At 55.3% G+C, this 24547-nt stretch overlaps 11 protein-coding genes across 11 annotated transcripts; 6 read left to right on the forward strand and 5 right to left on the reverse strand.

Moving 5' to 3' along the window:
• Positions 1–778: 778 nt before the first annotated feature.
• Positions 779–3268, forward strand: SPBR_04702 (uncharacterized protein; the record flags this gene model as incomplete). The annotated part of the gene is made up of 4 exons (XM_040762979.1): positions 779–836; positions 999–1277; positions 1935–2491; positions 2600–3268. The coding sequence occupies 4 exons, from the start codon at positions 779–781 to the stop codon at positions 3266–3268; spliced, it is 1563 nt and encodes a 520-aa protein (XP_040615588.1).
• Positions 3269–4174: 906 nt separating this feature from the next.
• Positions 4175–7397, forward strand: SPBR_04616 (uncharacterized protein; the record flags this gene model as incomplete). The annotated part of the gene is made up of 9 exons (XM_040762893.1): positions 4175–4724; positions 4799–4901; positions 4956–5070; positions 5126–6426; positions 6497–6600; positions 6658–6766; positions 6832–6919; positions 6986–7242; positions 7307–7397. The coding sequence occupies 9 exons, from the start codon at positions 4175–4177 to the stop codon at positions 7395–7397; spliced, it is 2718 nt and encodes a 905-aa protein (XP_040615589.1).
• Positions 7398–7969: 572 nt separating this feature from the next.
• On the forward strand, positions 7970–9943 carry SPBR_04796 (ATP-dependent RNA helicase DBP3; the record flags this gene model as incomplete). Its single annotated transcript, XM_040763073.1, has 1 exon — positions 7970–9943. The coding sequence occupies one exon, from the start codon at positions 7970–7972 to the stop codon at positions 9941–9943; it is 1974 nt and encodes a 657-aa protein (XP_040615590.1).
• Positions 9944–10300: 357 nt separating this feature from the next.
• SPBR_08924 (oligosaccharidyl-lipid flippase family) lies at positions 10301–12056 on the reverse strand (the record flags this gene model as incomplete). Its single annotated transcript, XM_040767050.1, has 2 exons — positions 10301–11682; positions 11756–12056. The coding sequence occupies 2 exons, from the start codon at positions 12054–12056 to the stop codon at positions 10301–10303; spliced, it is 1683 nt and encodes a 560-aa protein (XP_040615591.1).
• Positions 12057–12911: 855 nt separating this feature from the next.
• Positions 12912–15169, reverse strand: SPBR_04737 (uncharacterized protein; the record flags this gene model as incomplete). The annotated part of the gene is made up of 8 exons (XM_040763014.1): positions 12912–13031; positions 13108–13497; positions 13587–14064; positions 14181–14244; positions 14487–14568; positions 14636–14815; positions 14926–14996; positions 15064–15169. The coding sequence occupies 8 exons, from the start codon at positions 15167–15169 to the stop codon at positions 12912–12914; spliced, it is 1491 nt and encodes a 496-aa protein (XP_040615592.1).
• A 570-nt stretch (positions 15170–15739) lies between these two features.
• Positions 15740–17221, forward strand: SPBR_04970 (fumarylacetoacetase; the record flags this gene model as incomplete). The annotated part of the gene is made up of 3 exons (XM_040763247.1): positions 15740–16177; positions 16252–16705; positions 16824–17221. 3 exons carry the CDS (start codon positions 15740–15742, stop codon positions 17219–17221), a joined length of 1290 nt encoding a protein of 429 aa, XP_040615593.1.
• A 506-nt stretch (positions 17222–17727) lies between these two features.
• Positions 17728–18315, forward strand: SPBR_05340 (cupin domain protein; the record flags this gene model as incomplete). The annotated part of the gene is made up of 1 exon (XM_040763617.1): positions 17728–18315. The coding sequence occupies one exon, from the start codon at positions 17728–17730 to the stop codon at positions 18313–18315; it is 588 nt and encodes a 195-aa protein (XP_040615594.1).
• A 259-nt stretch (positions 18316–18574) lies between these two features.
• On the reverse strand, positions 18575–19828 carry SPBR_05040 (uncharacterized protein; the record flags this gene model as incomplete). Its single annotated transcript, XM_040763317.1, has 2 exons — positions 18575–18926; positions 18993–19828. 2 exons carry the CDS (start codon positions 19826–19828, stop codon positions 18575–18577), a joined length of 1188 nt encoding a protein of 395 aa, XP_040615595.1.
• Positions 19829–19875: 47 nt separating this feature from the next.
• Positions 19876–20842, reverse strand: SPBR_05175 (uncharacterized protein; the record flags this gene model as incomplete). Its single annotated transcript, XM_040763452.1, has 3 exons — positions 19876–20216; positions 20283–20494; positions 20538–20842. The coding sequence occupies 3 exons, from the start codon at positions 20840–20842 to the stop codon at positions 19876–19878; spliced, it is 858 nt and encodes a 285-aa protein (XP_040615596.1).
• Positions 20843–21698: 856 nt separating this feature from the next.
• Positions 21699–23189, forward strand: SPBR_04967 (uncharacterized protein; the record flags this gene model as incomplete). Its single annotated transcript, XM_040763244.1, has 1 exon — positions 21699–23189. One exon carries the CDS (start codon positions 21699–21701, stop codon positions 23187–23189), a length of 1491 nt encoding a protein of 496 aa, XP_040615597.1.
• A 432-nt stretch (positions 23190–23621) lies between these two features.
• SPBR_05438 (uncharacterized protein) lies at positions 23622–23882 on the reverse strand (the record flags this gene model as incomplete). The annotated part of the gene is made up of 1 exon (XM_040763713.1): positions 23622–23882. The coding sequence occupies one exon, from the start codon at positions 23880–23882 to the stop codon at positions 23622–23624; it is 261 nt and encodes an 86-aa protein (XP_040615598.1).
• Between the last annotated feature and the right edge of the window lie 665 nt (positions 23883–24547).

The raw sequence follows: 24547 nt of genomic DNA on the forward strand, positions 1-24547 counted from the left end.
CTCAATAACACCGACCCGGCGTGCGTCCTTGTAGAATCACCCAATAAGTCTCCGCGACTTGTTTCCTTTTTTTCTTTCTCGTTTGTCAGCATATTGACGTAAGGTTGATACCACAAAATTGTCGGGCAAACTTGGCCTGCAATGGTCTGGATCGATCCGGTTCCACCGTCGATTGGAGTCAGATTCTTATCTACTCATAGGGCTGTGAGAACGTTGCTGCACATGCTGCAGTCCGTTTCCTCCGTAGTAGATGTGGCCCATTGGGGGCTTGCGGAGAATTGACAACCCGTTCGCACTGCTCCGCTTTTTTTAATCGGTTCTGACTCGCTCGCTCAGACTTGCCAAACTTCCATTTTGGGGAAGCGGGCCATGCTAGATCGGCCGGTCGTTCCTGCCCTGTCAAAAAGAATGGCGCCCCACTTGGTCAAGGCCGAATGAGTGTTTGTCAGCTTGATGCCGAGAGCTTCATTCTCTTTGAATGGCAAGGACGATGGAGGGCACACGACAGAACAGGAAGGCAACACAAGAAACACCATAACCTCATACAGAAAACAACATTCGGAAGGCTGGCCGGTGTCACAAAATTGGAAACATCACAATACCAAGCACCCCAAACCGTCACATACAAGAGACTGGAGCAACCTGGAACATAAAGAGTGAAGCACATCGTGTAGATGTACCAAAAAAACCGGATGTTCCATTCTCAGAAACACCATTGCAAATCGTACTACGCAGGCACAACCTTACCAACGCGACTGCGCAAAGCATATCTGGACCAATGTCGGCACAAAGGACTCGAAAGACTGCAGAGGCTCTGCGTTGCTCGACATGTAAAGGTATGTAACTCGTCTCGGACATGAATTATCCTCTGAAATAAAAGGCGCACCTTGCCAGGATCGGACGCGGAGGAGCACGTCAGCCGAAGTTGTTCCCACCTTCTGAAGGAGCGTGAAGCTAATCGAGGCAAATCGCGACTGCTCCGCATGCACATTCTCTAGAACGCAAAATCAAGTGTGATGGAACGCGGCCCGTCTGTCACAACTGCCAAAAGGCGCATCGGGAGTGCCGCGCAGGCCATGCCTTTGAGTTGTCGTGGCCCAAGCCAAAATCAAGGCGGGCTCTAGAGGGCCCCAAGGACGACAGAAACTACCTGATGGCGCAAAGCCGGATGCACTCTCGCTTCCGTCACAAAGGCGGCAACAGCTACTACTTTGTCAATGTGATTTCCGAGCAGGTCGCCGCACACCATCTGCTCCCGTACGTATCGACCAGTCAAGGTATGTGGTATCTTTGTGACTAAATATGGGACGATGAGCTCAGGGTTGTGTGCTGTTTATACTGCGTTTGCTGTGCTTGTTGGTTGGCAATGTCTACGTCGTTTGCCAGCTGCGCGGACTCGGCGTTCTTTGGAGTCTTGGCGGGCAACTTTGAGCGAGCACGGCTTTGATCGTCGTGGTCGTCCACCGCCACCCCTTTACTAATTTCGCCCATCTTTCATCGTTGATGTAGGCACACGATCGATCTTGTTCGAGCGCGCGTATGCAGAAGATCCGTACCTGGCTCTTTTGCCCAACAAAGCGCCATCTCTATACGCCGACTTCGAACGGCTCCAATCGGATGGGTCGGGCCTTATGTCTTACTGTATGTGACGAAGAACCGAGTTCTAGACAGTTACACAAGGGCGACGTTCTACTCGTTTTCGTTTGGAACCACAACACGTCCCCTTTCCTACCTCCCTCTCTACACAGCCCAGTCACGTCAATTCTCCGTCAAGCCTCACACTCCCACCGAACGTCGTTTCGGCTTCCTGCCCTGTCCCTGACCTATCTGTCCCCCTTTTCACTGCAATCCCACATATTGCACATCTATCTACAAAAGGTGTATCTTTTACTCACGTGAATATCTTGTCTGACCCAATTTGCTATGTCGTTTAGTCTACCACGAAGCTTCCAACTCCTTGCCCCAGCTCGACAATGAGCCGCAGCAGTTCCGAGACCTTCTGCTGCGGATGTCTCTATACGACAACACAGCCTCCTCCAAAGCGGTTCTTTACTCTCTCTTCTGTCTGTCTGCACTGAGGCGCTATGGAAATGTCCAAGAATGCGCTCATTTCAAGGTCTTGGCACTCCAGTCGCTTCAGCAGGCCGCCAAAACCGAGGGCATCGGCGCGGCTCGCATCCTGCAACACATGGCCGCCGGCCTACTCCTGTGCCGGGCCGAGATCAGCCTGGGCGACGACTCGAGCGTCTTCTGGGCCCTGTACATCTGCAGTCTTCGAACAGTCTGCAGCCACTCCCTCAATGAGAAATTCAAAAGAGGGGAAGTCATTGACGGCGACGCCACCATTCTCTACCGATACCTACATTACCACGACATCTTAGCCCAGTTTAGCGTGAGCCATTGGCAACGGCCATCGGACATGGTGCATAAACTGAGCATGACCTTCAAAGGCGAGACCGTGGAATTCAAATGTACCAATCATTTTGACCGTGTAAGTTTGCACACGCAGCGAGAAATAGACAGACTTGGTCTGCTGGCACTCGCGGTAAACCGGGCATATAGGGGCGTTCACATTGCTGATAAAAAGACACATCTTCAGTTCTACTATTGTGGCTGGGGCGATTATCTCCAGTACGAAATCCATATTCTGTCCTTGGTTCTCAAGGCCTCGAAAGAGGCACAATTAGACCTCGCAGTCCATCCCGGCCCAAGCCGCGCCGAAAATATCAACCGCCTCGAAGCGGACATCAACGAGTTCCTGAAAAATAGCAAGTTGGCGTGTGCTGATATTAGCTCCGTCGACGAAAAAGACCCAGCTGCGGCGGCGGACGCCGGATTGAGGCTACAGCGCTATCTCTTCATGGCGTCCACTTGGATCTATTTTCAGCGGACGTGCCGCCATCTGACCGGCCCGTCGGCGGCGGTGGATGCGTTGTTTGACGAGATCTTTGCCATGAGCTGCGACATGCAACGCCTCGACGTCCGCATCACGCCCTTTTCTCTGTTTTTGATCGGCGCCGAAGCCAACACAGACGCCCGTCGCCGGGCCGTCCTGGACGTTATTCACAGCCGGCCCGAACTCATGCCCGTTGCATCCAAGGCGCTGGAACTGCGCGGCGACAAGTCGACGCCGTCGTACGTTGATTGCCTCGTCGCTGCGGTGTGGGCGCAAGACGACCTCCATGACGACTCCGACGGCTACCTCGATTACGTGACCAAGATGCAATACGTGATTTCGGCCAGGGCAGTCCTTCCCGCTCTTGTGTAAGGCATCGTGTTTGCCTAGGCAATGTCGACAAGGGCTCTTTTTGGCAGGACCGTAAGAATGGGGCCCTCAGGTCTGTGTGGTCATGAAAATAAATTGGCTTCAACGCGGCCAAATGCGCTATGTTTGGTGTGCCTCGATATTAAGCCGCACGTGCGAATGTGGCACGCGTCTGGTCATATGTTGCTGCTTGGCCTCCGGCTTCCCGTCTGCTGCCCTCCCTTTCGTCTCAAACCAGAAGGTCTCCAAAGTCTGGCTCGCATGTCGAGGCCTTTCATATATTTCACATTTTCGCTCCGACTGCCGTTAGTAGAACGAGACAACAGTTTACTTACTGCGCAGGCCTTGAGGTTCCAACGCTCATGATTCAGTGTCACCGTCGTATTTTGAGCAATCTCTGTCCAGTACATTCATTTGAATCTACCTCACATTTACTTTTGGCAATGGTCTTTTCCACATTTGCATTTCCGACGTTCGTCGTTTGATGTCTCGCTGGTCATATCTCCTCCAGTTGTCTGATCTCAAAGTGGCAGGTGAATTTGTCGATTGTAACGTCCCAAAGAAGAAAGACGACAATCTCACTCTATTTACGGTGGCTATCGCCGTGCCTCACAATCTACAAAACACGACGTCTTGGCATGTCGAGACATCGTCCTCTGAAGGCTCATCCTAGTTCATGGATGTGAAAGATGAAGAAACACAATGTGCGTCATCACCCAATCTATCACCATGAAAGACGCTCTCGTGGCATAAATATCGGGTCTTGGCTGCCCATGTTGGGATGTATTTTGGTTCTTCTCAACAAGCCAGCTTGCCTTGGTGCTTTGCTTCAATCGTGAATTGTATCTGATTTTCTCCCAACATTGGAGCGGTACATTTTGATGTGCCAGCCCACCACATTGCCCCATTATGCATCTCACAAGCCTCGTTCTCGCACTCTCGGTCAGCTTCGCGAGTGTCTATGGCCTCGCACATGACCAAGTGCCGGTTCCGTCCATCAACGCTACGGTTGCCGCGCCCAAGCGCTACATCATCGAGTTTGCCGATGCGGCCAACCACCAGGCAGTTGTCAACGCCCTTTCGGCCCGTGACGGCACCCGCGTGCTGAAGACGTTCGCGTCTGATGTCTTCTCGGGCGTGAGCGTGGAGTCGACGGTGGACAACATTGACACGCTGCGAGCCCTCGCGTCGGCTGGCGTCTCGCGCGTCTGGTCGTCGAACCGCATCAAGCTTGACCACACCGTCCCGACGCAGTCGTTTTCCAGCGATGCGTCCGCCAGTAACTACTCGGTGCACAGCTGGACGGGCGTTGACAAGGTGCACGCGGCCGGCTACTTTGGCAAGGGCGCCGTTGTGGCCATTGTCGATACGGGCACACAGTACACACATCCTGCACTCGGCGGCGGCTTTGGTCCTGGATTCAAGGTTGCTGGCGGCTACGATTTCGTCGGCAATGGAAGTATGTTAAAAGGCCAGCGTTGACGTCGCCTGATCTTGCGTTTCCTCGTTTACTGACACACGCCTTGTTATCAGACTGGCCGGTTGATGGTAGCGCCAAGCAGCCCGACAACGACCCAATGGACCAGATTGGCCATGGCACCCATGTCGCTGGCATTGTTGCCGGAAAGAGTGATCAGTAAGGCGTTTCTGACCACGTACGTCCAACTTTACAGTTCTAATGTGTTGCTAGATTTGTCGGTGTTGCACCTGATGCGACCCTTCTCTCTTTCAAGGTCTTTGGCCAGCAAGACGGGACCGACGAGGACACGCTGATCGAGGCCTTCCTCGCTGCGTACGAGGCCGACGTAAGAGGACCCAGCATGCATACCCTACAATGGTACATTGTCACTAACACGACAGGCCGATATCATTACTTGCTCTGTTGGTGGTGCCGGGGGCTGGTCCACGGATGCGTGGGCCACGGTCGCGTCCCGCATCGTCGAGCAGGGTGTCATTGTCACCATTGCAGCTGGGAACAATGGGTTTGAGGGACCGTTCTTCGGAAGCAATGGCGCCGCCGGCGACTATGTTCTGGCCGTGGCGTCGAGCGAGGCCTCCACTGTCGTCGCGCCGCCGTTTTATGCCACGTTCAACCTCAATGGCCTCTCCAACACAACCGAGGTCGCCTACTATCCCGGCTTGGACGTCTTCCCTGCGTCGGTCAAGGGCTGGCCGATTGTGCCGTTGTCGCTGAACAAGACTGTCGACGACGATGCCTGTTCGTCGCTTCCGTCAACAACGCAAAACCTGTCGGCCGTGATCCCTCTGGTGCGCCGTGGCGGCTGTGACTTCATTGTCAAGCAGATCAATCTCGAGGAATTTGGTGCGCAGTTCATTCTCTTCTACCAGGACGATGAGCCGCTGGCCTCGCCCTTTTCGTTTTTCGATACGTCGCTCCTGGGGCTGATTGAGAAGGCGGCCGGCGAGGCCATCATCGACACTGTTCTCGCCGGCGGCAATGTGACGGCCGACTTCTCGCTTGACCCCAACAACAACTATGTCGGCATGTTCAACGCGGCGGGCGGGCGTCCCAACGACTTTACCAGTTTTGGCAGCACGTACGACCTGAAGCAGAAGCCCGAGGTCGCGGCTCCCGGTGGGGACATCTTTAGCACCTACCCGACCAACGGCTATGCGGTGCTGTCCGGCACCTCCATGGCCACGCCGTACATTGCCGGCATTGCCGCGCTGTATGTGGGTCGCTTTGGCGGACGCAAGACGCACGGCAGCGGCTTTGCCAAAGAGCTGGCCATGCGCATCATTTCGTCGGGCGGCGCGCTGCCCTGGATTGACGGCAGCACGGACGCCGACTACGGCTTCTGGGCGCCGACGACGCAGGTCGGCGCCGGGCTGGTCGACGCAAACAAGGTGCTCACCTACAACACCAGTCTGTCGTATGCCAAGTTTGCACTCAACGACACGCACCACTTTGAGCGCTACCACAAGGTGGACATTACCAACCACGGCGACAAGCCCGTGACGTACAAGTTCCAGCTGCAGGACGCGGGCGGCTTCGAGGCGTGGCAGCCGTTTGACGAGAACCTGTACGGCACGCCGCGGCCCAAGGTGCTCAACGAGCTGACGCCCATCAAGATTGCCCCCAAGGTGTCGTTTCCCGGAGGCACGTTTACCGTGAAGCCGGGCGAGACCAAGCAGGCACAGTGCGTGTTTTGTTCCTTTTTTCATGCTTACATGAATGAGACAAGTGTTAACCAGTGGGCATACAAACAGGTTCAATTTTGATTATCCCACCGGCTTCTCCAACATACCCGTGTACAGCGGCAAGATTTTGATTCTTGGCAGCAACGGCGAACAGCTCGCTGTCCCATACTTTGGTCAGTCTCCAATTTCAATCAGTGTGTGTGTTTTGTATCCAATGCTAACATGTGTAGGCATCGCTTCGAGCATTGAAAAGGACCTGCAGAAGCAATTTCAACAGGGCTACCCGTTTGGCGAGTCGGGTGTCGACTATCCTTTCCCGACGTTTGACAATCACAGCGTGTAGGTGAACGTTGCGTTAGTAGCTAACCATACGATTCGTCCAAGCCTGCTAATCGGCCCTTTAGGTTCACCTTCGACCTGGGCACTCGCGTCCAAGACTTTCCCAAGATTGTTGCTCGTACCCAATGGGGTGTAAAGGAGCTTCGCTGGGATGTACGGCGCCCCGCTTGATCCCTTTGCTAAATTGTATGATTGCATCTATGTAGCTAATTGTTCTAGATCTTCGACGATGCATGGACCGAGCGCGACTGGAAATACCCGCCGGTGGTCGGCCAGGATGGCTATGTCGGCTCGGTGGCGTACTACGCGCACTCGGGAGAGGTCAGCGTCTTCAATCCCGGCTTTGACAACGCAAGCGACACCATTTCGTTCCCGCTCAGCGACATCTACCGCAGCTCCGTCGACGTCTACGACACCGAGTACTGGTGGCTGGGCGGACTGGCCAACGGCTCTCAGATTTCCAATGGAAACTATACGTAAGTTCCCTTGGCATCTCCCTCGTAGACACAACCACTCTGCACGATACTGACTGCGCCACAGCCTCCGCTTTGCCGTTCTCGCTCCGTTTGGCAACCAAGCGCACAGCGACAATTGGGACGTCTTGACGCACAAGTTCTCCGTTTCTAAATAGGCCAGGTTTGTAGCCTACTGTCATCCATCATTTTGGGCGATGCTCCGGATTTGTTTGTACTTTTTGTGCTTGGAAACTGTCACTTTCTACATTCCAATCTCGTATCAGCCCGTTCGCTTCATATCAAGGCCATATCAAGGCCAATATGCGAACCGCAGATTAGTTTCGCCAGTTTGGTCGTACGCTCGTGTATTTGTGCCTTCCATTATTCGTCAAGTGCCAATATAACTATAATATAGAGTACTTCCAGAACCGAGCTGCTCAATATAATTTCCAAAGATGAGAGTGTTGTCGTCGAGAGGACTTACATTAAGTATGACTAAGCAAGACCCTTAATTTTGTCCCTGGTGCCGAGTGTCAGGTCCAGCTTATCGGTCCCTTATCGCGCCCAACTAAGCGGCAGAATTTTTTTTCCGCCTTTTTTTTTCTTCGTTCACCCAAGTGCCTGTTCTAGCGCCATTGCCATCTATCTACTGTTGGCGTTTCTCTTACCGATGCACCTTTTTCAAACGTCGGACCCAACCAACACATTTCCTACCCACTCTCTTCTCCTGTCTTCCAACACGCACACCATGTCGATCAAAAAGCACCGCCCCGTCGACGAGGAAGACGTCGACACTCCGGCGGCGCCTCTCGCCAAGAAGGCCCGAGTCGGGGCCAACGGCGATGCTGCCAATGGCGACGAGGCCGAGCGCAGGCGGCTGAAGAAGGAAAAGAAGGACAAGAAGAGGAAGGAAAAGAAGGAAAAGCGCGAGAAGGAGGGCAAAGAGGGCAAGGAGGGCAAGGAGGGCAAGGAGGGCAAGGAGGGCAAGGAGGGCAAGGAGGGCAAGGAGGGCAAGGAGGGCAAGGAGGGCAAGGAGGGCAAGGAGGGCAAGGACGACCAGGAGGCCAAGAAGGAGAAGAAAGACAAGAAGAAGGACAAGAAGGAGAAGAAGCTGAAAGAGAAGGGGGAGGCAACCGAAGGGACCGCCGAGTCGACAACTGCGACCAACGGCGCCCCCTCCTCGTCCGGCCCCTACACACAGACGGCTGCCCTGACGGCCGTGCCCGAGGCCGATGTCCAGGCGTATCTCAAGAAGGAGCAGGTCGCCGTGTACGACCCGCTCGTCAGCAAGACGGCGCCCACGTCAGAGCGTCTGCGGCCCATCCTCGAGTTTAGCCAGCTGCCCGCGACCGCCCTCACCAAGAAGGGCCCCTTTGCCGCCTACAAGAACCCCACGCCCATCCAGGCCGCCTCGTGGCCCTACACGCTCGGCGGCCGCGACCTTGTCGGCATCGCCGAGACCGGTTCCGGCAAGACCATGGCGTTTGCGCTGCCCTGCGTGGAGGCGCTGCGCAGCCTGCCCAAGCCGGCGGCCGTCGAGGCCAAGAAGCTGCCGAACCGCTCCAAGCTCAACAACAAGTGGGACGCCCGCGGCAACCTGGCGCAGGCGCTCGCCGTGATTGTGTCGCCGACGCGCGAGCTGGCCATGCAGACGCACCAGGCCATCGAGCCGCTGGCGGCGCTCGCGGGGCTGACGGCGGTCTGTCTGTACGGCGGTGCCAGCAAGGACGAGCAGCGCGTGCTGCTGCGCCAGGAGGGCGGCGTCGACATTGTCGTGGCCACGCCGGGCCGCCTCAAGGACTTTATCAACGACGAGGCCGTGTCGCTGGCGCACGTGCAGTTTGCTGTGCTCGACGAGGCGGACCGCATGCTGGACACGGGCTTCGAGGAGGACATCAAGTTCATCCTGGGCCAGTGCCCCGAGCGCGCCGCGCGCCAGACGCTCATGTTCACGGCGACGTGGCCGACGAGCGTGCGCGGCCTGGCCGACGGGTTCATGAAGGACCCCGTCAAGATCACGGTCGGCAGCCGGACGCGCGCGGGCGCGCTTGATGGCGAGGACGGCGCCGAGGGCGGCGACGGCCCGCGCGACCGCAACAACACGGGCGCCGTGGAGCTGCAGGCGAACGCGCGCATCACGCAGACCGTCGAGGTCATAGACCAGCGCGAGAAGGAGCGCCGCTGCCTCAACATCATCAAGCAGGAGCAGCGCGGCAAGGCCAAGAACGACCGCATCCTGGTCTTCTGCCTGTACAAGAAGGAGGCCGTGCGCGTCGAGAATTTCCTGCAGGGCCAGGGCGTGCGCGTGTGCAGCATCCACGGCGACCTGCGCCAGGAGCAGCGGACACGCAGCCTGGAGGCGTTCAAGGCCGGCACGACGCCCGTGCTGGTGGCCACGGACGTGGCCGCGCGCGGTCTCGACATCCCCGAGGTCAAGCTGGTCATCAACGTGACGTTTCCGCTGACCATTGAAGACTACGTGCACCGCATTGGCCGGACAGGCCGCGCAGGCAAGGACGGCCGTGCCATTACCTTTTTCACGGAGCACGACAAGACACACTCGGGCTCGCTGATCAACGTGCTCAAGGGCTCCAACCAGGAGGTGCCGGAGGACCTGCTCAAGTTCGGCACGACGGTCAAGAAGAAGACGCACGGCACGTACGGCGCCTTCTTCAAGGACGTGGACATGAGCCAAAAAGGCACCAAGATCACGTTTGATTAAAAGGACGTGGTGTTGTGTTTGAAACAAAAAATGTATCTGTTTTGGCTTAATTTTGGCGCAATTTTGGTTCAAATTTGGCGGCATCTATCTCAGCGCTTCATATCCCGCATTGGGTCCGTCTCTCAATACGACGGCGGATTGCCGCCACGCACAAAGCTATAGCATTGGCGGAAAAACCGCCGTTCAAAGAAGCCTCTGGTGGTGAAACAGCAAAAGTCAGCGAGAGCTCCATTTATTTTTTAAGAAGTCATTTTATATAGACGCGCGTATGCTTTATGCTTGGAAAGGCGTTTTTGGTCTGGGTTCATGGAATATATGCATTTCATACACGAAAAACACAATGAGCACGTATAAAACTTACACTGTGAGGAGAAATGGGACGGCCAAGACGGCAATCTTGACAAGCTGTGTAATCTGAGCGACGGGCCCTGTGGACATCGGGGCCGGCACAAACCGCCGGACAGCCGTGCTCGTGACCACGGCTGCCAGCACGGCGAAGGGGTGCGGCATGAGCGAGGACGTGGCGTCGCCGAAAAACGAGATACCACGTGCCGCAAAGTACCGTCGAATAAATACAAGACACCAGACGATGCGGCACGCCATGTTGATGCCGTTGGCCGCGACCAGGCCGACAGCACCGCCGTCGAGCACGCGCAGACAGATGTAGCCAGCGGCCGCGAACACGGCCGAGAAGCCGCCCATCCACACCGATTGGCGGTAGACCTGGGCTTCGGTTGCGACCGATGCCACAAAAGCTTCTGCGACGCCATTGATGGCCAGCAGCGGAATGTACCACACGTAGGCCGCGAGAGTAGCGGCGGCGCCCGAGTTGGCCCAGCGCGGGCCGGTGACAAGCCCCAGGAAGGGCGCTGCAGCGGCGGGACCAATGGCCGTCACGACAAGGGAGAAGAGCAGGTAGAGCTTAAGCAGGGTCTGGAGGTCGCGGGCCGCCCTCTCCGTGGGCGCGTTCTTACTTGTCTCCTTGTTGTGCTCCTTGTCGTCCTCAGCCAACAAGCGAGAAAAGTAGCTGCGGCTGCTCTCTTCAATGGGCTGGAACAGCAGCCGCGCGGCCAGGCCGCCGTAGTTGTTGGCCAAGGCATAGACGCCCTGGGTCGTGGTGGTCGACAGCACACTGACTAGGAACGTGTCGCCCTGCGTCAGCATGTGTTTGACAATGCTCTGGACGGACATGCTGGAGGCCAGGTGGAGGGTCGGCCGGTCAAAGAGCTGGAGAGCGTACGGGCCGGCCAGGCGGCGGGGAAAGAGCGAGAAGCCGTCGCGCCGCGCCAGGGATGCGCCGTGCCAAGCGTACACCGCCAGCAGGCCGACCCCGTAGGCCAGTTGGCCGAGCGCAAAGGGCAGGACGCCGAGATCGATGCCACGTCCGGCAGTGCCCCTGCCGTCGCCCAAACGCGTGGCCAGCACGGCAGCGCCCAAGGTCGTTGCACAGCGTAGCACGGTGGCAACCGATTCGGCGGCGGCCCGCGCACCAAACTGCAGTCTCAACTGCAAGACGACAAAAGCCGGCTCCGACAGCAGCTCAATGGCGGACGCAAAGGCGTAGAGGTACAGGCTAGGAACGAGAAACGGCGTGGTCTCTGCAAGCGACCGTGCCGGGTGGTCGTGCTCGTGATCATTGTGGACGTTGCCGTCCTCGTCTGTCGTCTTGTGAATCGATGCCAAGTAGAGCCAGCCGAGCAGCAGGGCGACAAGCGATCCCAGCAAAATGGAGACATAGGCTAGATTGACGGCACTCTGGGAGGAGGCGGACGACGGCGACGCAGAGGAATGCTTGTCCTCATCCCTGGAGACACCCCCCCTTGGAGGCGTTCTCCTTGGGGCTCTTGGCGCCCTCTTGAGGCTGCTCCCGCCCGCCCTGGCGTTGAATGGCTACACGCAAACTCTCGCGTGCAAAGAAGAGCACGCTCAGGTAGTAAACCTCGAGCTGTGTGGCCACGCCGAGCAGCTGTGCCGTCAAGAAGCGGAGCAGCAGCTGGTTGGCGATGAAAGTAGCCGCGCGGGATGCGACCTGCAGTGCAATAAGCAGCGACGCACCGCGGACGGCCGACGGGGCTGTAGGAGCTGAAGCCGGGGGCGGTTGTTTGTCCGCCATGGCCGGTTGTGTGACTGGTTGTGTCAAAAGGTGAAAGAGTGAGCACACGCTGATGACGATCAAAACGCGCCACGTTACGTTTCAGGGGCGCGTCGTTTGTCGTAGTTTATTGGCGAGGCAGGCGGGATGAACACAGCGAGGCAAGAACGACCGGTCATTTTACGGGCCTCTTTTAGTGGGGCTATTCTGGTGTAAGTTGGCAGCGACAGTGAACCCAATTTGCTCGTGGAAGCCAATTCGACCTACCCAAAAGAATTATCATTTTGCGCCTTGTCATGCCATACAATCACCATCAGCAACTTTCTTCTTACGGCCTTGGTTCCAACGCTTTTATGTGACCGTGTGTGCCGCTGTCCAGGGGCCCCTTTTTAACCTCTTCGGGCGACAGTTTTTAGGCCCTTGAAAACCCCCGCTAGTTACATACGTTAAAGACATCCTTTGATTTCTCGAAGTATTAACCGCCGAGTAGAAAACAGAATTAGAAAATAGACAGAAAATAGACAGAAAACAGAAATGTGCGAAACAGAGAATAGACAGTAGAAAACAGACTTAAAAGAAGTACCGTAGAATATTTTACGTATAGTTAGACGACCGACCATCTGCGGCGATAAAGACGTTAACTGGCAAGTTCTAACGTCTTAATACGACTCAACCGCCGAGTTGGTCAGCGACAGTTTCTCTCCCTCTACGTAAAAAGTCCAGGATCGCACCAATAAACGCCAAGGTAAATCTAACGGAGGGGAAGACTAACGGGAGCTTTAAAAGGCTTCTTAACCCAGTCCTAATATAGATAATGAGAAATATAAAGAAACATATATAAATGGATTAAACATACTATTAGTATTTTTTCAGAAATCAACTCTCTTCTTCCGTTACGCTCTTCAACGTCCAGTTCCTCAGCCTCTCACCATATATACACATGGGAATGCCCGTCAGCAGCAAAACAACCTCAATCAGCAGCATATATCCGGCAGTCTATTTAATCTCATTAGTATACAACACTTGCTTGACTTGACAAAATGGGGTGGATAGGGGAAGAGGAAAAAATTACCGCCACATAGCCGTCGCGTGAGATCCACGAGGCCTCGCCGAAGCTGAGCGCAAAGGCAAACGTGTTCTTGAAAGCCGTCATGCCCGTCAACGTTTCACCAGCCAGCGGCCGGTAGCAGTCAACAACGTAGGTGATGGCAACGGTGGGAACGAGGCAGAGTACACAGTAAGAGATACCCCATCCAACGACGGGGACAGACCAGTGAAGCTGGTTCTGCAGTCCGGCGCCCCAGAGCATCAAGCCGATAGGACCAATAATGAATCCCAGAACGAGGAAATAAAGTCGCTTCTCCGGCCTGAAGTAGCCCTGCTGTTTACGGGAGATATAAGCAACAAAGTAGTCCGACGCAGGACCACCCACAAGGCAGCCAATGGTTCCTCCGATAAAGGCCTAGACAAGTCAATTAGCCTTTCTTTTTGCTTTCTTTTTGCTTTCTTTTTGCTTTCCTTCTTTTTCACCTGTTCAACCCGCTGACATACCGCAATGTTCAGGTTCCCGACGCCGAGGTCGCTGAAGCCATAGATCTCAGGAAAGGCTGTGGCGTCGACCGTTTGCTCAATGACAACCCAGCCGAGGATGACTCCATATAAAAGTGAGGACCAGATCACGGCGGGGTAGTACATGACCTTGATAGGCCACCAAAAGTGCGTGAGCAAAGATGTTTTGTGGTCATACCAGCCCCAAGCCTTTAACCCGTGAGCCCACGTGGCCAAAGCGCTCCGTGGTGCTGCCACTTCCACCGCTGTGCCATGGTCGGAGACGGAGACGGCCTCAAGACCCAGCTCTGACTCTGCCGGGCGGTCAAAGTTGGTCTCTGCCAAAAAGAACAGAACCATCAAAAACGAAATGCCGGTGAGGATGGTGTGCAGGCCAAGTCCCCAGCGCCAGTTGTTCGTGTAGTGGACAGTAATGCCGGCAAAAATGCCGCCAAAGGCTGCGCCGATTGCAATCGCCATTCTAATCTGGGTATTAGACAACTTTCTGGCACGATATATGACAGACGGTGTGTGATACGACAAGAACTGATAGCCAATAAAATAAAGGGGCGCCGTACAGTCCGAAGCTGAACTCACGAGTAAATGCCAACCATAGTTCCGCGTTCATGAAGAAAGTAGACATCAGCAATCTGAAAAGCAACTACGTGTTAGCAGTCTGATTGCCAAAAAAATAAAAAATAAAAATAAAAAATAAAAAAGAAATAAATCTGACAATAGCGGGGCCCAAGGCCTCTGATGAGCTTGCTCCAAAACCTTGCAGAATCCGAGCTGCGAGTAGAGAATTGTACGACTTTGCAGTGGTCGACCAGATGGCTAGTAAATATTCTGTTAGTCTGACATTGTCACAACTGCTATTGCGGCCCAAGCATGTGTTCTACTCACACGTTGCGAGAAAGAGTGCTACTGAAATAATGGTCGTTGGGCGCTTGCCAAATTTCAGGCACAGCGGAATCCAGAAGAGGTTCTATCCGAGGTCAGTCGATTACTCAATTTTGCACTCAACACCCATCCAAAAAGAAAACAAAGCTTACCCCTACGCCCAGAGTCAGAATTTGCGAGGTGATCAGATAGCTGGCCTGGCTCAGCGAGATGTCAAATTCCTCGATGATGCGGGTCAAGCCGGGGGTAACAGTGCCGATGCTAAAGTTGGAGAGGAAAACAACACTGGAGATGGCGACAAATGCTAGATGACGACGCGATGCACTCCACGACTGGAACAGTCAACGACAGTTAGCGAAAAAGAAAAAAAAAAAAAAAAAAAAAAAAAAAAAAAAAAAAAGAATAAAAAGAGGCTAAATCATGGGCTTTCGGGCACACTTACCAGCGGATCACGAGGGTCGTTTGTGGGACGCGGAATACGCGCACGCTCGATCACATGGCCATCAGCATCCTCTGGAAGAAAAGGCTGTGTTAGCATAGACTTTATTTTTGTATAAGACTCTCGGAGACCGTGACTTACCAATGTACAAGTGTGCCGCTCCAATCTGGCCGGCCACATGACGCATAGAGGGTTTGTGATACTCGGAATGCTCTGTGAGCTGCTTGTTGTTCACAGCATCTGCCATGGCTGCTTGTTCGCTTGTCTGCCTGACTTGCACAAAAAAAGAGAAAGAAAAAAACGGCGAGATGACAGCAGATATATAGACCACAAAATAAAATAACAAGAAACAATAAAAAAGAAAAAAGAAAAGCAGACAGGCACGCAGTAACATCTTACCGCTTAGCCAATACACCGGGTCTGCTTCCCCGCATACCCTAGGCTTGTTTCCCCGGGTCGAACCACGCGCCCAGACCACAGCGGGGAATGGGTAAGAAGATTTCACCGAACACTTTTCACCGAACACTTTTCACCGAGCCCGGAGTCGGCAAATTCAGACTAGCGTCGGCAATGTCAAAGTTGTAAACGGAATGAACAGTGGCACCCGGGGCCTGGGTACGCAGTTACCGATGCAATATACGAGTGCAACGAGACGAGATTATTCTTCCGTATTTGGAGAAACTGATACATCTATTTAAGACAGCTGGATATACAGTGCGGACTGAAGGTAAATCATAATCGTGAATGGAATTATCAAACGACGAGAATCTCAAGGCAGTCCTCAACAAAACCAATAAATCAATCAAAACAACTCGACATGGCTTCTTGGGTGGATGTGCCGGAAGGCTGCGACTTTTCCTTGGTGAACCTTCCATATGGTATTTTCAGCCTCAAAAACACCAGCAGCAGCAAGAACGGCGGCCTGAGACGCATCTGCACCGCGATTGGGGACTGCGTTCTCGACCTCAAGGGCCTTGCCCAGGAGGGACTTCTGGCCAGCCTCGGCTTTGATGTCACCACGCTGGAGGCCGAGACACTGAACGCATATGCCGCTCTCGGACGCGCCGTCCACCGCCGCGTGCGTGAGTTTTTGCAGGACCTCCTCCGGGCTGACACCGTCCTGGGCGAGCATCTGCGCGACCACGGTGACCGCCGCCAGCGGCTGCTCGTGCCTCTGGCCGACGTAACACTGCACTTGCCCATGGATGTGCGCAATTATACAGACTTTTTCGTCGGCATCCACCACGCTCGAGCCGTAGGATTCTTTCTTTTCGATCTGACTCGATCTGGTTATTTTTTTGCTCTGACATTTTCTGTTCTGAAACCTAGGGTGGCCGCATTTTCCGGCTCAGTTCGGCGCTGACGCCCAACTACGAGCACATCCCACTGGCGTATACCGGCCGGGCGAGCTCGGTCGTGGTGTCTGGAACATCCTTCCACCGTCCCAACGGGCAGTACCTGGTCGACGGCAAGCCCGTGTTTGGGCCGTCACAAAGAGTCGACTTTGAGGTCGAGTTTGGCGCGTTGATCGCCCAAGGAAACGCGCTCGGCGAGCCTGTCAGCGTACGGGAGGCCGAGGACCATATTTTTGGCTTCGTGATGCTCAACGACTGGTCGTCACGCGATATCCAGCGCTGGGAGTCGCAGCCACTGGGGCCACTCAACGGCAAGAATTTCTGCTCGACCATATCGCCATGGGTGGTCACGCCGGAAGCCCTCGAGCCCTACAAGACGGAACCTGTGCTGACAAACAACCCGGTCCTGCCTTACCTTGACGAGAACAGTGACAAAACTGTCTACGATATTCCCATTGATGCTTTACTTATCAGCATGTCTCTCCACCTTCCCCTTCTCCTCGGCTTCCAACATTCATCAGGCATCTTGTTCTAACGGTGCAGCAGACCAAGGAGAGCGCTACCACGTGTCCACGTGCAACACGCGCAACGTCATTTTCTCGTTTGCGCAGATGATCGCCCACCTGACCGCTGGTGGCTGCCCGATGCAGACAGGCGATTTGATCGGCAGCGGCACGCTGTCTGGCACCTCGCTTGCGGAGGCGGGCTGTCTGCTCGAAGCCACGGAGGATGGGCAGAACCCAATCGTGGCCTATGCAATTAATGACACCGCGGAAAAGGGTCAACCGTCCGAAAAGTCCATTCAGCGCCTGTATCTGGAGGATGGGGACGAGGTGGTCTTCCATGTCGGTGTGGATGCACCGCAAAAGGCCGATGCCAGGGGCATCTCCGGCAGAGTGGGCTTTGGTGCATGCAGGGGTACAGTTTTACCGGCGCGGAAGTAAGGTAGATCGGGTTCAAGGAAACGGTACAGAGCTTGTGATCGGATTTACGAGGGAAGAGAGAAATAACTTTAGAAATTGGAGTCAACATTTGAAATCAAAACACCTGTTTTGATTTGTTATATTGGAGAAACAGCCCCACATTTCGGCCGTCTTTGATGGAGATGCCGGGTGTATAGCGGTCGGGAATGTATTGCTTTGCTTCTTGCACAGGGTTCCCCGATCGTTGCGGTAAAGTGTCTCATGACGCTATTTCGACTTCACCAATAGGTCGGGAAAGGAAATACGCCAAGTATGCTGCCTCACGTTCACGGATGATCGCATTCCGGATAGATCGAGCACCCTTGATCAAGATGGTGTTGAGGACTATTTAACTATACTGTTTTCAGTCTCTTCCCCAACATCCTTGGCACCATCATCTGCTGGATCTTCTCTATAGCTAAGAACTACGTCTTCTGTTTCATTCATCATTTTGTCTTATTCTTTTTCGGGGTCCCTGTCCGTCCAAGATGACCGCCCCAGACATCACCAACGCCAATGGCTCCGCTGACACGTCGCCACTCCCAGTCATCCGCCAGCTTGTGACCACGCACGATCAGGCCACCGGCAAGGCCGTTCTCGCCTCGGGGCGTGACGCTGTGTGGCGCAACCACCGCGATGGCGAGGCATTCATGACCGAGCCCTTTAGCACCGCCCAGTTCCCGGCCGATCTCAACGACGACGCCGATATACGCTCGCACGAGGCGTTTGTGGCCGGAGGCAAAAGCAGAACGACAAGTCTCGTCCGCGAGGGCGGGACCGTGTGCCGCGTGGTCGATCTCTGCCCGGGCAACGTGCCGGCAATGCACCGCACGCGGAGCCTCGACTATGGCGTCGTGCTCGAGGGTACGGTCGAGCTGATCCTCGACTCGGGCGAGGTGCACACGATGCGGCGCGGCGACGTCGCCGTGCAGCGCGCTACCATGCACGCGTGGCGCAACGCCAGCGACACGGAGTGGGCGCGTATGCTGTTTGTGTTGCAGGACTGCCTGCCGGTCCAGATCGGGGGCGCTGAGCTTATCGATGATGTTAACTCGGTGGCGATGCCGAGCAGGTAGTTTTTTTCTCTTTTTTTCTTTCCTTTTTAGAAGATGATGACTCAAAAAGGCAGTAGATAGATTATCTCATTGAATAAATATCAACTTCTTAAAAGGATCGTCTGCCCAACACTGACAAGCAGTAGACATTTTAAGCGGTAGATATTTTTATTCTTGTTGTTGAAAGAGGGAGGAACAAAAAATCGACACAAAACCTTCCAATATGACACCGAGAATGGATATAACGACACTGCTCGTACAGCTAACATCCCGTATTATATTACATGGGAGGACTACGGAAGAGCATTTCGGACTCGATCTGCTGAAGCCACGTGTTGAACGACGCCAGCTGCTGCGACGAGATCATGCCATTCTGCGCCTGGACAAAGTCAAAGCCATCGTTGGGGCTAGATGGCATGAAAAACTCGAGGCTAGTATCAAATCGGGGAGGCGATAGATCAAGTCCAGCTGCTTTCATGCCACCGTTGCCGCCGCCGTTGCCTCCATAGCCGTCCGGGCCGCCAAAGGTGCTCGCAACGGTGGTCACGGTAGAATTTGACAGCTCGTCTATGAGAGATGATACAGCACCTGTTTTTTGGTGCAGCGACCAGTTAGCATAGTTGATAACAAATCTGGAGAGAGACAACAGAGACAAGAGAGACAAGAAAGACCTCTTACCGTCGGCAGGGGGCACGGACGAGGGCCTGCTGCGGCTACTGAGCCCCAGGTCGGTGATCTCGGCATCGGTGCGTTCGACATAGCTGCCTGTCGACTGCCAGATGATCTCGCTGTAGCTCATGATGGACTTGGCCGCGCGGTCGGTGCCGTTCCAGCTTACGTCCAGCATGGACGGGTCCATGAACTTGGGCTCGTCGTTGAGGCGAGGCGGTTTACGCGAGAGGGTCTTGTACAGCGTCCACGAGTTGATGCCGAGCAGAGAGACATACTTCCAGTGCTTGCCCATCTGCTGAATCATGCGCAGGTTCACAAGGACATTGGAGCGTGCGCGGGTCTGCACGTCCTGGTTCGAGCACCAAAAAAAGGGGATCTGCACAGCGCAGGCCGAGTAGGCCGCAAAACTAACGAAGCCTGGGATGCGGTCGGGGTCGATGTTGTAGTGGCGCTGCGAGAGTTGAATCAGCTGCGACACGGCCTGCGCGTGCTCAAAGGCGAGCTGCGCCGAGACGTGGCGCGAATACAACGACAGGTGCGAATGCGACGACGATGCGGCGGTGGTAGCACTACTGCCGGACCGGTACGAGAACAACGGCACAATTGACGAGTGCAGGATACAAATGCTCTGGTGGTACATGACGCACAGGAGAAGCCGCAGAGGGAGTGGCGACTGCTGGGGTTTTGATGAAGGCGCGTCCCTGTCTACATCTTGCGTTCTGGTCTCACCAGCAAGGGGCAGCTCCAGGGGCAGCTCCAGGGGCAGCTTGAGGCTGTCGGGGACGTTGGACCACCATTGAGACAGCGACTCGTGGAGGGAATCCAGCGTTGCCAACGTGGGCACGTCGGTCTTTTTGACCATGTCGGATATTTTGTTCCTGTCATTGTGAGCCGCAAAAGTCTCAAGGTCTATGTTCTCCTCCTCCTTCTCTGTCGCGTCTTGACGTACCAAAGAGTAAGGCCACGGACCAGCTCTGCAAAGACACTACCGTCTCCCTTTTTATCCAGGTCCTTCATGCCGGATGCAAAAAAAGCATCAGCGCATGGCAATGGGACCTTGGCAAAGGCGGTCGAGTAGTTGCCAGTCGAAAACTCAACGCGGGAGCCAAAGTTCATGGACAAGTAGGAGGACCAGAAGCGTCGACGACTCATCTCGACAGCCAGCATGGCCGGCTGAGCCTCGTCACGAGCAGCGTCATCGCGAGCAGCCGACGTGATGTTGAGGTTGTATGAGATGAGGATAGCATTCCCTGGCGGTCAGCAGTTAGCGGCCAGAAAGAGTGCAATGCAATGAGAGGAGACAGAAACGAAAGTACACTTCAAGAGGTAGCATCGGCGCCATTCGCCGACAGAGTACCAGTAGAGCGAGAGGTTGATAAATGTGACAATGTTCTCCTCACTAGGGTCAACCAGTTCGGCAAAAACAAGACTCCCGGCGCGGGTGGCCCATTCGTGGCCGAAGCCCGGCTTGACCAGGGAGTAGTTGCCGGACTCGTCTTTGTAGAATCTTTTTTTCGTCAGCGGATGTCTATATGGTGAGTCAAAAACATTTCCTGGACACCAGAACCGACTTGGATGCGCAGGCACAGACACTCAGCAGCACGTGAGGCGTCACGGTGCCGGCACGCAGGCTGTGGACAAAGGTGTCCTTGTGCAGCAGCAGGCTGGCATTGTACATGTGCGTAAAGTAGATCTCAACCAGCTCCCAAAGCAGCGTCTGAGGCACGCCACAGTACGCGCCTAGATCGGCCACCGAGTTGGAACTGGATATCAAAGATGAAGATGACTGTGGCGGCGGTGGTTCCGGCGGCCGAAGATCAGGCTGGCTGTGAATGTCCGACGGGCTAGTTCTGTTGTCTGGCCTGTTGTTTGGCATGTTGTCTGGCCTGCTGTCTGGTCTGTTCTCCGGCTGGTGAAGATCTAGTCTTTTGCTTGGGGGCTTGCCATACGAGCATGTTCGCCCGAGACGACTGCACCGAAGACAGCTGGGTGGACCACCTACGCACCGAATCTGGAGAGCCAGCTCTTGTCAGTCTATCTCAGTCGATCGGGTCTCTTTGTCGATCGGGTCTCTTTCTCCGCATGGTTCGCGGGACTCAAATCCGGAGAAGAGTGCGGCAAACTGGGGTGAAGTTGAGGGAAATGGTGAAGGCCCGGGAATTGAGGGAAACGGGAAACGGGAAACGCGAGACGGGAAACGCGAGACTGAAAACGGGAAACGGCACCTTTTGCGTATTACACTTATCGCAAGCACGACGCGGCCGGCCCATGGGCCTTTCTTTCGCGGGCTTCTGCGATTTCTGCGGCATTGTATCGTATAATCGGAGCTGGCAGTCAAAGGCGAATGTATCTTAGTAGCAAGGTTGATTTCAAAGGAGCAGACGCCGAAGCTATTTTATTGACGCTTCCCCGGATCGGTCGGCTTCTCCGCACAACCCGCGGCAAAGTCCAGCCAGACTCGGCAAAGTAGCATCCGCACCATGCTCGACTCCTCTCACCTCCGCATGCTGGAACAAAGCTTATACCCCACCCCAACGTGTGGAAGCTTTCCACAAACTAACTTCGTAGGATTTGCTGCTATATAAGACGCTGTGTATTGTCTGTGCTTTGTCTTGCTGGATAATGGCATCCCGGCAACCCAAGACAGGCAGCCCAAGACGAACACATTCCAACACTCCCAGTTCTCTTACAGATTGACGAAGAACGAAAATAAATAAAAAAACACGAACAAGATGTCGCGCAGCTGGATGTTCCGTAATGCTACGGTACTCTCCGTAGACGAGACCATCGGCACCGTGCCCAACTGCGACGTGTACGTCGAGGACGGTGTCATCAAGGAGGTTGGCCCCAAACTGGAACTGCCACCGTCAGGCAAGGCCGACGTGGAGGTCATTGACGCGACCAACGCGATCCTGTCGCCGGGCTTCGTCGACACGCACCACCACATGTGGCAGACGCAGCTGCGGACCATCACGGGCGACTTCACGCTGACCGACTACGTGGTCAATATTCGCAACCGCTACGGGTCGACCTACACGCCCGACGACGTGTTCCTGGGCAACCTGTGTGGCGCGCTCGAGTCGCTGGACAGCGGCATCACCTGCGTGCTCGACCACTCGCACATTATGAACTCGCCCGCGCACTCGGACGCGGCAGTCGAGGGCCTCAAGGCGTCACGCATCCGCGGATGTTTCTGTTATGGCCTGTACGTCAACCCGGCGCCATCGGATCCAGCGACCAGCAAGGGCACGCAGCGTGCCGAGCAGACGGCCGAGGAAGAAAAGGCCGAGGGCAAGTGGCGCTACAATGACGCTGCCCGCCTGCGCAAAACGGCCTTTTCGCCCAGCAACGCGCACACGGACCTGCTGCGTTTCGGCTTTGCTCCGACCGAGGTCGAGCGCGCGCCGCTGGAGCAGTCCGTCGACGAGCTGCTGTACGGGCGGTCGCTGGGCGCGGCGCTCATCACGGCGCACGTGGCGATGGGCACGTACGACACGGGCAGCCACATTGTGCGTGGGCTGGCGGAGCGCAACCTGCTGGGCCCGGACCTGGTCTTTAGCCACGGCACCTGCCTGGCACCCGACGAGATCCAGGCCATCAGCCAGGCCGGCTCCAGTATCTCGTCGACGCCCGACACGGAGCTGCAGATGGGCATGGGCCGGCCCATTGCCATCGCCGCCGAGGCCCAGGGCTGCACCACCAGCCTCGGCGTCGACATTGTGTCCAACAGCCCCGGCGACATGTTTGTGCAGATGCGTCTGCTGCTGCAGAGCCAGCGCTACGCCAACGACGGCGACCTGCCACCGGCACCCACCAAGATGACGGTGACCTGCGCCGAGGTGCTGCGAATCGCCACGCTGGGCGGCGCCAAGGCCATGGGCGTGGGCGAGGTCACGGGCTCCATCACCCCGGGCAAGAAAGCCGACCTGCTGCTGACCCGCTGCGACTCGCTGCGCATGACCCCCGTGCACCAGCCCGAGGTCGCCCTCGTGCTGTACGCCAACTCGTCCGACATTGACTCAGTCTTTGTCGACGGCGTGCGCGTCAAGAAGGACGGCAAAATCTTGCCCGCCTCAGGCCGGGCCGAGCTGGACTGGCCGGTGCTGCGCGAGCGGCTGCGCGCCTCGGCGGCCGGCATCATGGAGCGGTCGAACCTTATCCCGCTGCACGAGAATGACAGTAATGTACACGCATACTATAAACTCGGGGCAGTGAGCAAGTAGTATCGCGGCAGCCAGGAAGAGAGTGTAGAAGAAAAAGTTTGATACGTACTGAAGTACTTACTTTTCTATTATTCCACTTAGTAGACCTATCGAAATATTGGCCAATAGAGTGTTAATTATGAAAGAGAAGAGAAGAAGCCAGAGAAACCCCCCCCCCCCTTCCCCCAGAGGGACTCACGCAAGGAATCTAGATGACTAAGCCAAGCGGTATTATGGCCTGGATTCAACAAGACCATGTGGGTCACGTGTAAACCGTCGAGATCCGTGGAGCGTGGAGCTGCTTGTTTACCGCATTTCAACGCTCCTTTCGCTAAATTTAGCCTCATATTTATGCTGATTGCAGCACTCTCTCAACACAACGACATCTTTACGTCTGACAAAGCCTCAGGACTGGCCTTCTGACATCCGACCATGCATTTCTACGAGTTATCTCTATTCAATGGCCAGTAAATCCTGAAACACGGACACTTCTTCAACGCGGCGTGCCTCATCTACAGCCTCGGCGATATTGACAAGGCGCTCTGCGCTGGCCTTTGTGCTCGGCGTTGTAGCACTGGCAGGCACATCGGCGGTGTTTCTCGTGAGTCCAGCCGATCTGCGTCCGAGGACGGTGCATCGGAGGGCATCTGAAGCGGATCGTGACCCGGCAGCACCCCTCCAGTTCCACAGTGACGGGTCATTCCAGCTCTCCATCTTTGAAGATCTACACTTTGGTGAAAGTGAGTTGGCGATGACTCCACTTCTCGAAAATTGATCACGTACTGACCACGTACGATGCCTGGGAGCATTGGGGCCCGCAACAGGACCTCAACTCGGTCCGGGTGATGGAGTCTGTGCTGGACGCCGAGCAGCCCCGACCTCGTTGTTCTCAACGGCGATCTTATCACTGGTGAGAACACCTTTCGTGAGAACAGCACAGCATACCTGGACCAGATTGTTGCTCCCATAATAGAAAAAATACGTGGAGGCATACCGCCCTTTTCTCAACCAATTGTGCCGCCCAGCTCCCTCTGTTGTGCTGCCTAATCCCCCCCCCCCCCCACGGAACTCAGCACAGCCAATAGAATAAGCCGTCGAACCGTGACAACATAATGAATGAGTGGCGGCATACAGAGAGCGTGTGGTCAACCCCGGCGACACCGCGGGCCTTGGTTCCAGCGCGTTTTATATGACCATGTGTGCCGCTGTCTAGGGCCCTTTTTAAGCCTCTTCAGGCGACAGCTTTTAGACCCTTGAAAACCCCAGCCAGTTCCATACGTTAAAGACTCGTGTTGTGATTTGTCGAAGTATTAACCGCCGCGCAGAAAACATAAACAGAAAATAAACAGAAAACAAAAGGGCAAACAGAGAACAGAGAG

The sequence above is a fragment of the Sporothrix brasiliensis genome (assembly GCF_000820605.1).
Source record: "Sporothrix brasiliensis 5110 chromosome Unknown Cont21, whole genome shotgun sequence".
Lineage (NCBI taxonomy): Eukaryota > Fungi > Ascomycota > Sordariomycetes > Ophiostomatales > Ophiostomataceae > Sporothrix > Sporothrix brasiliensis.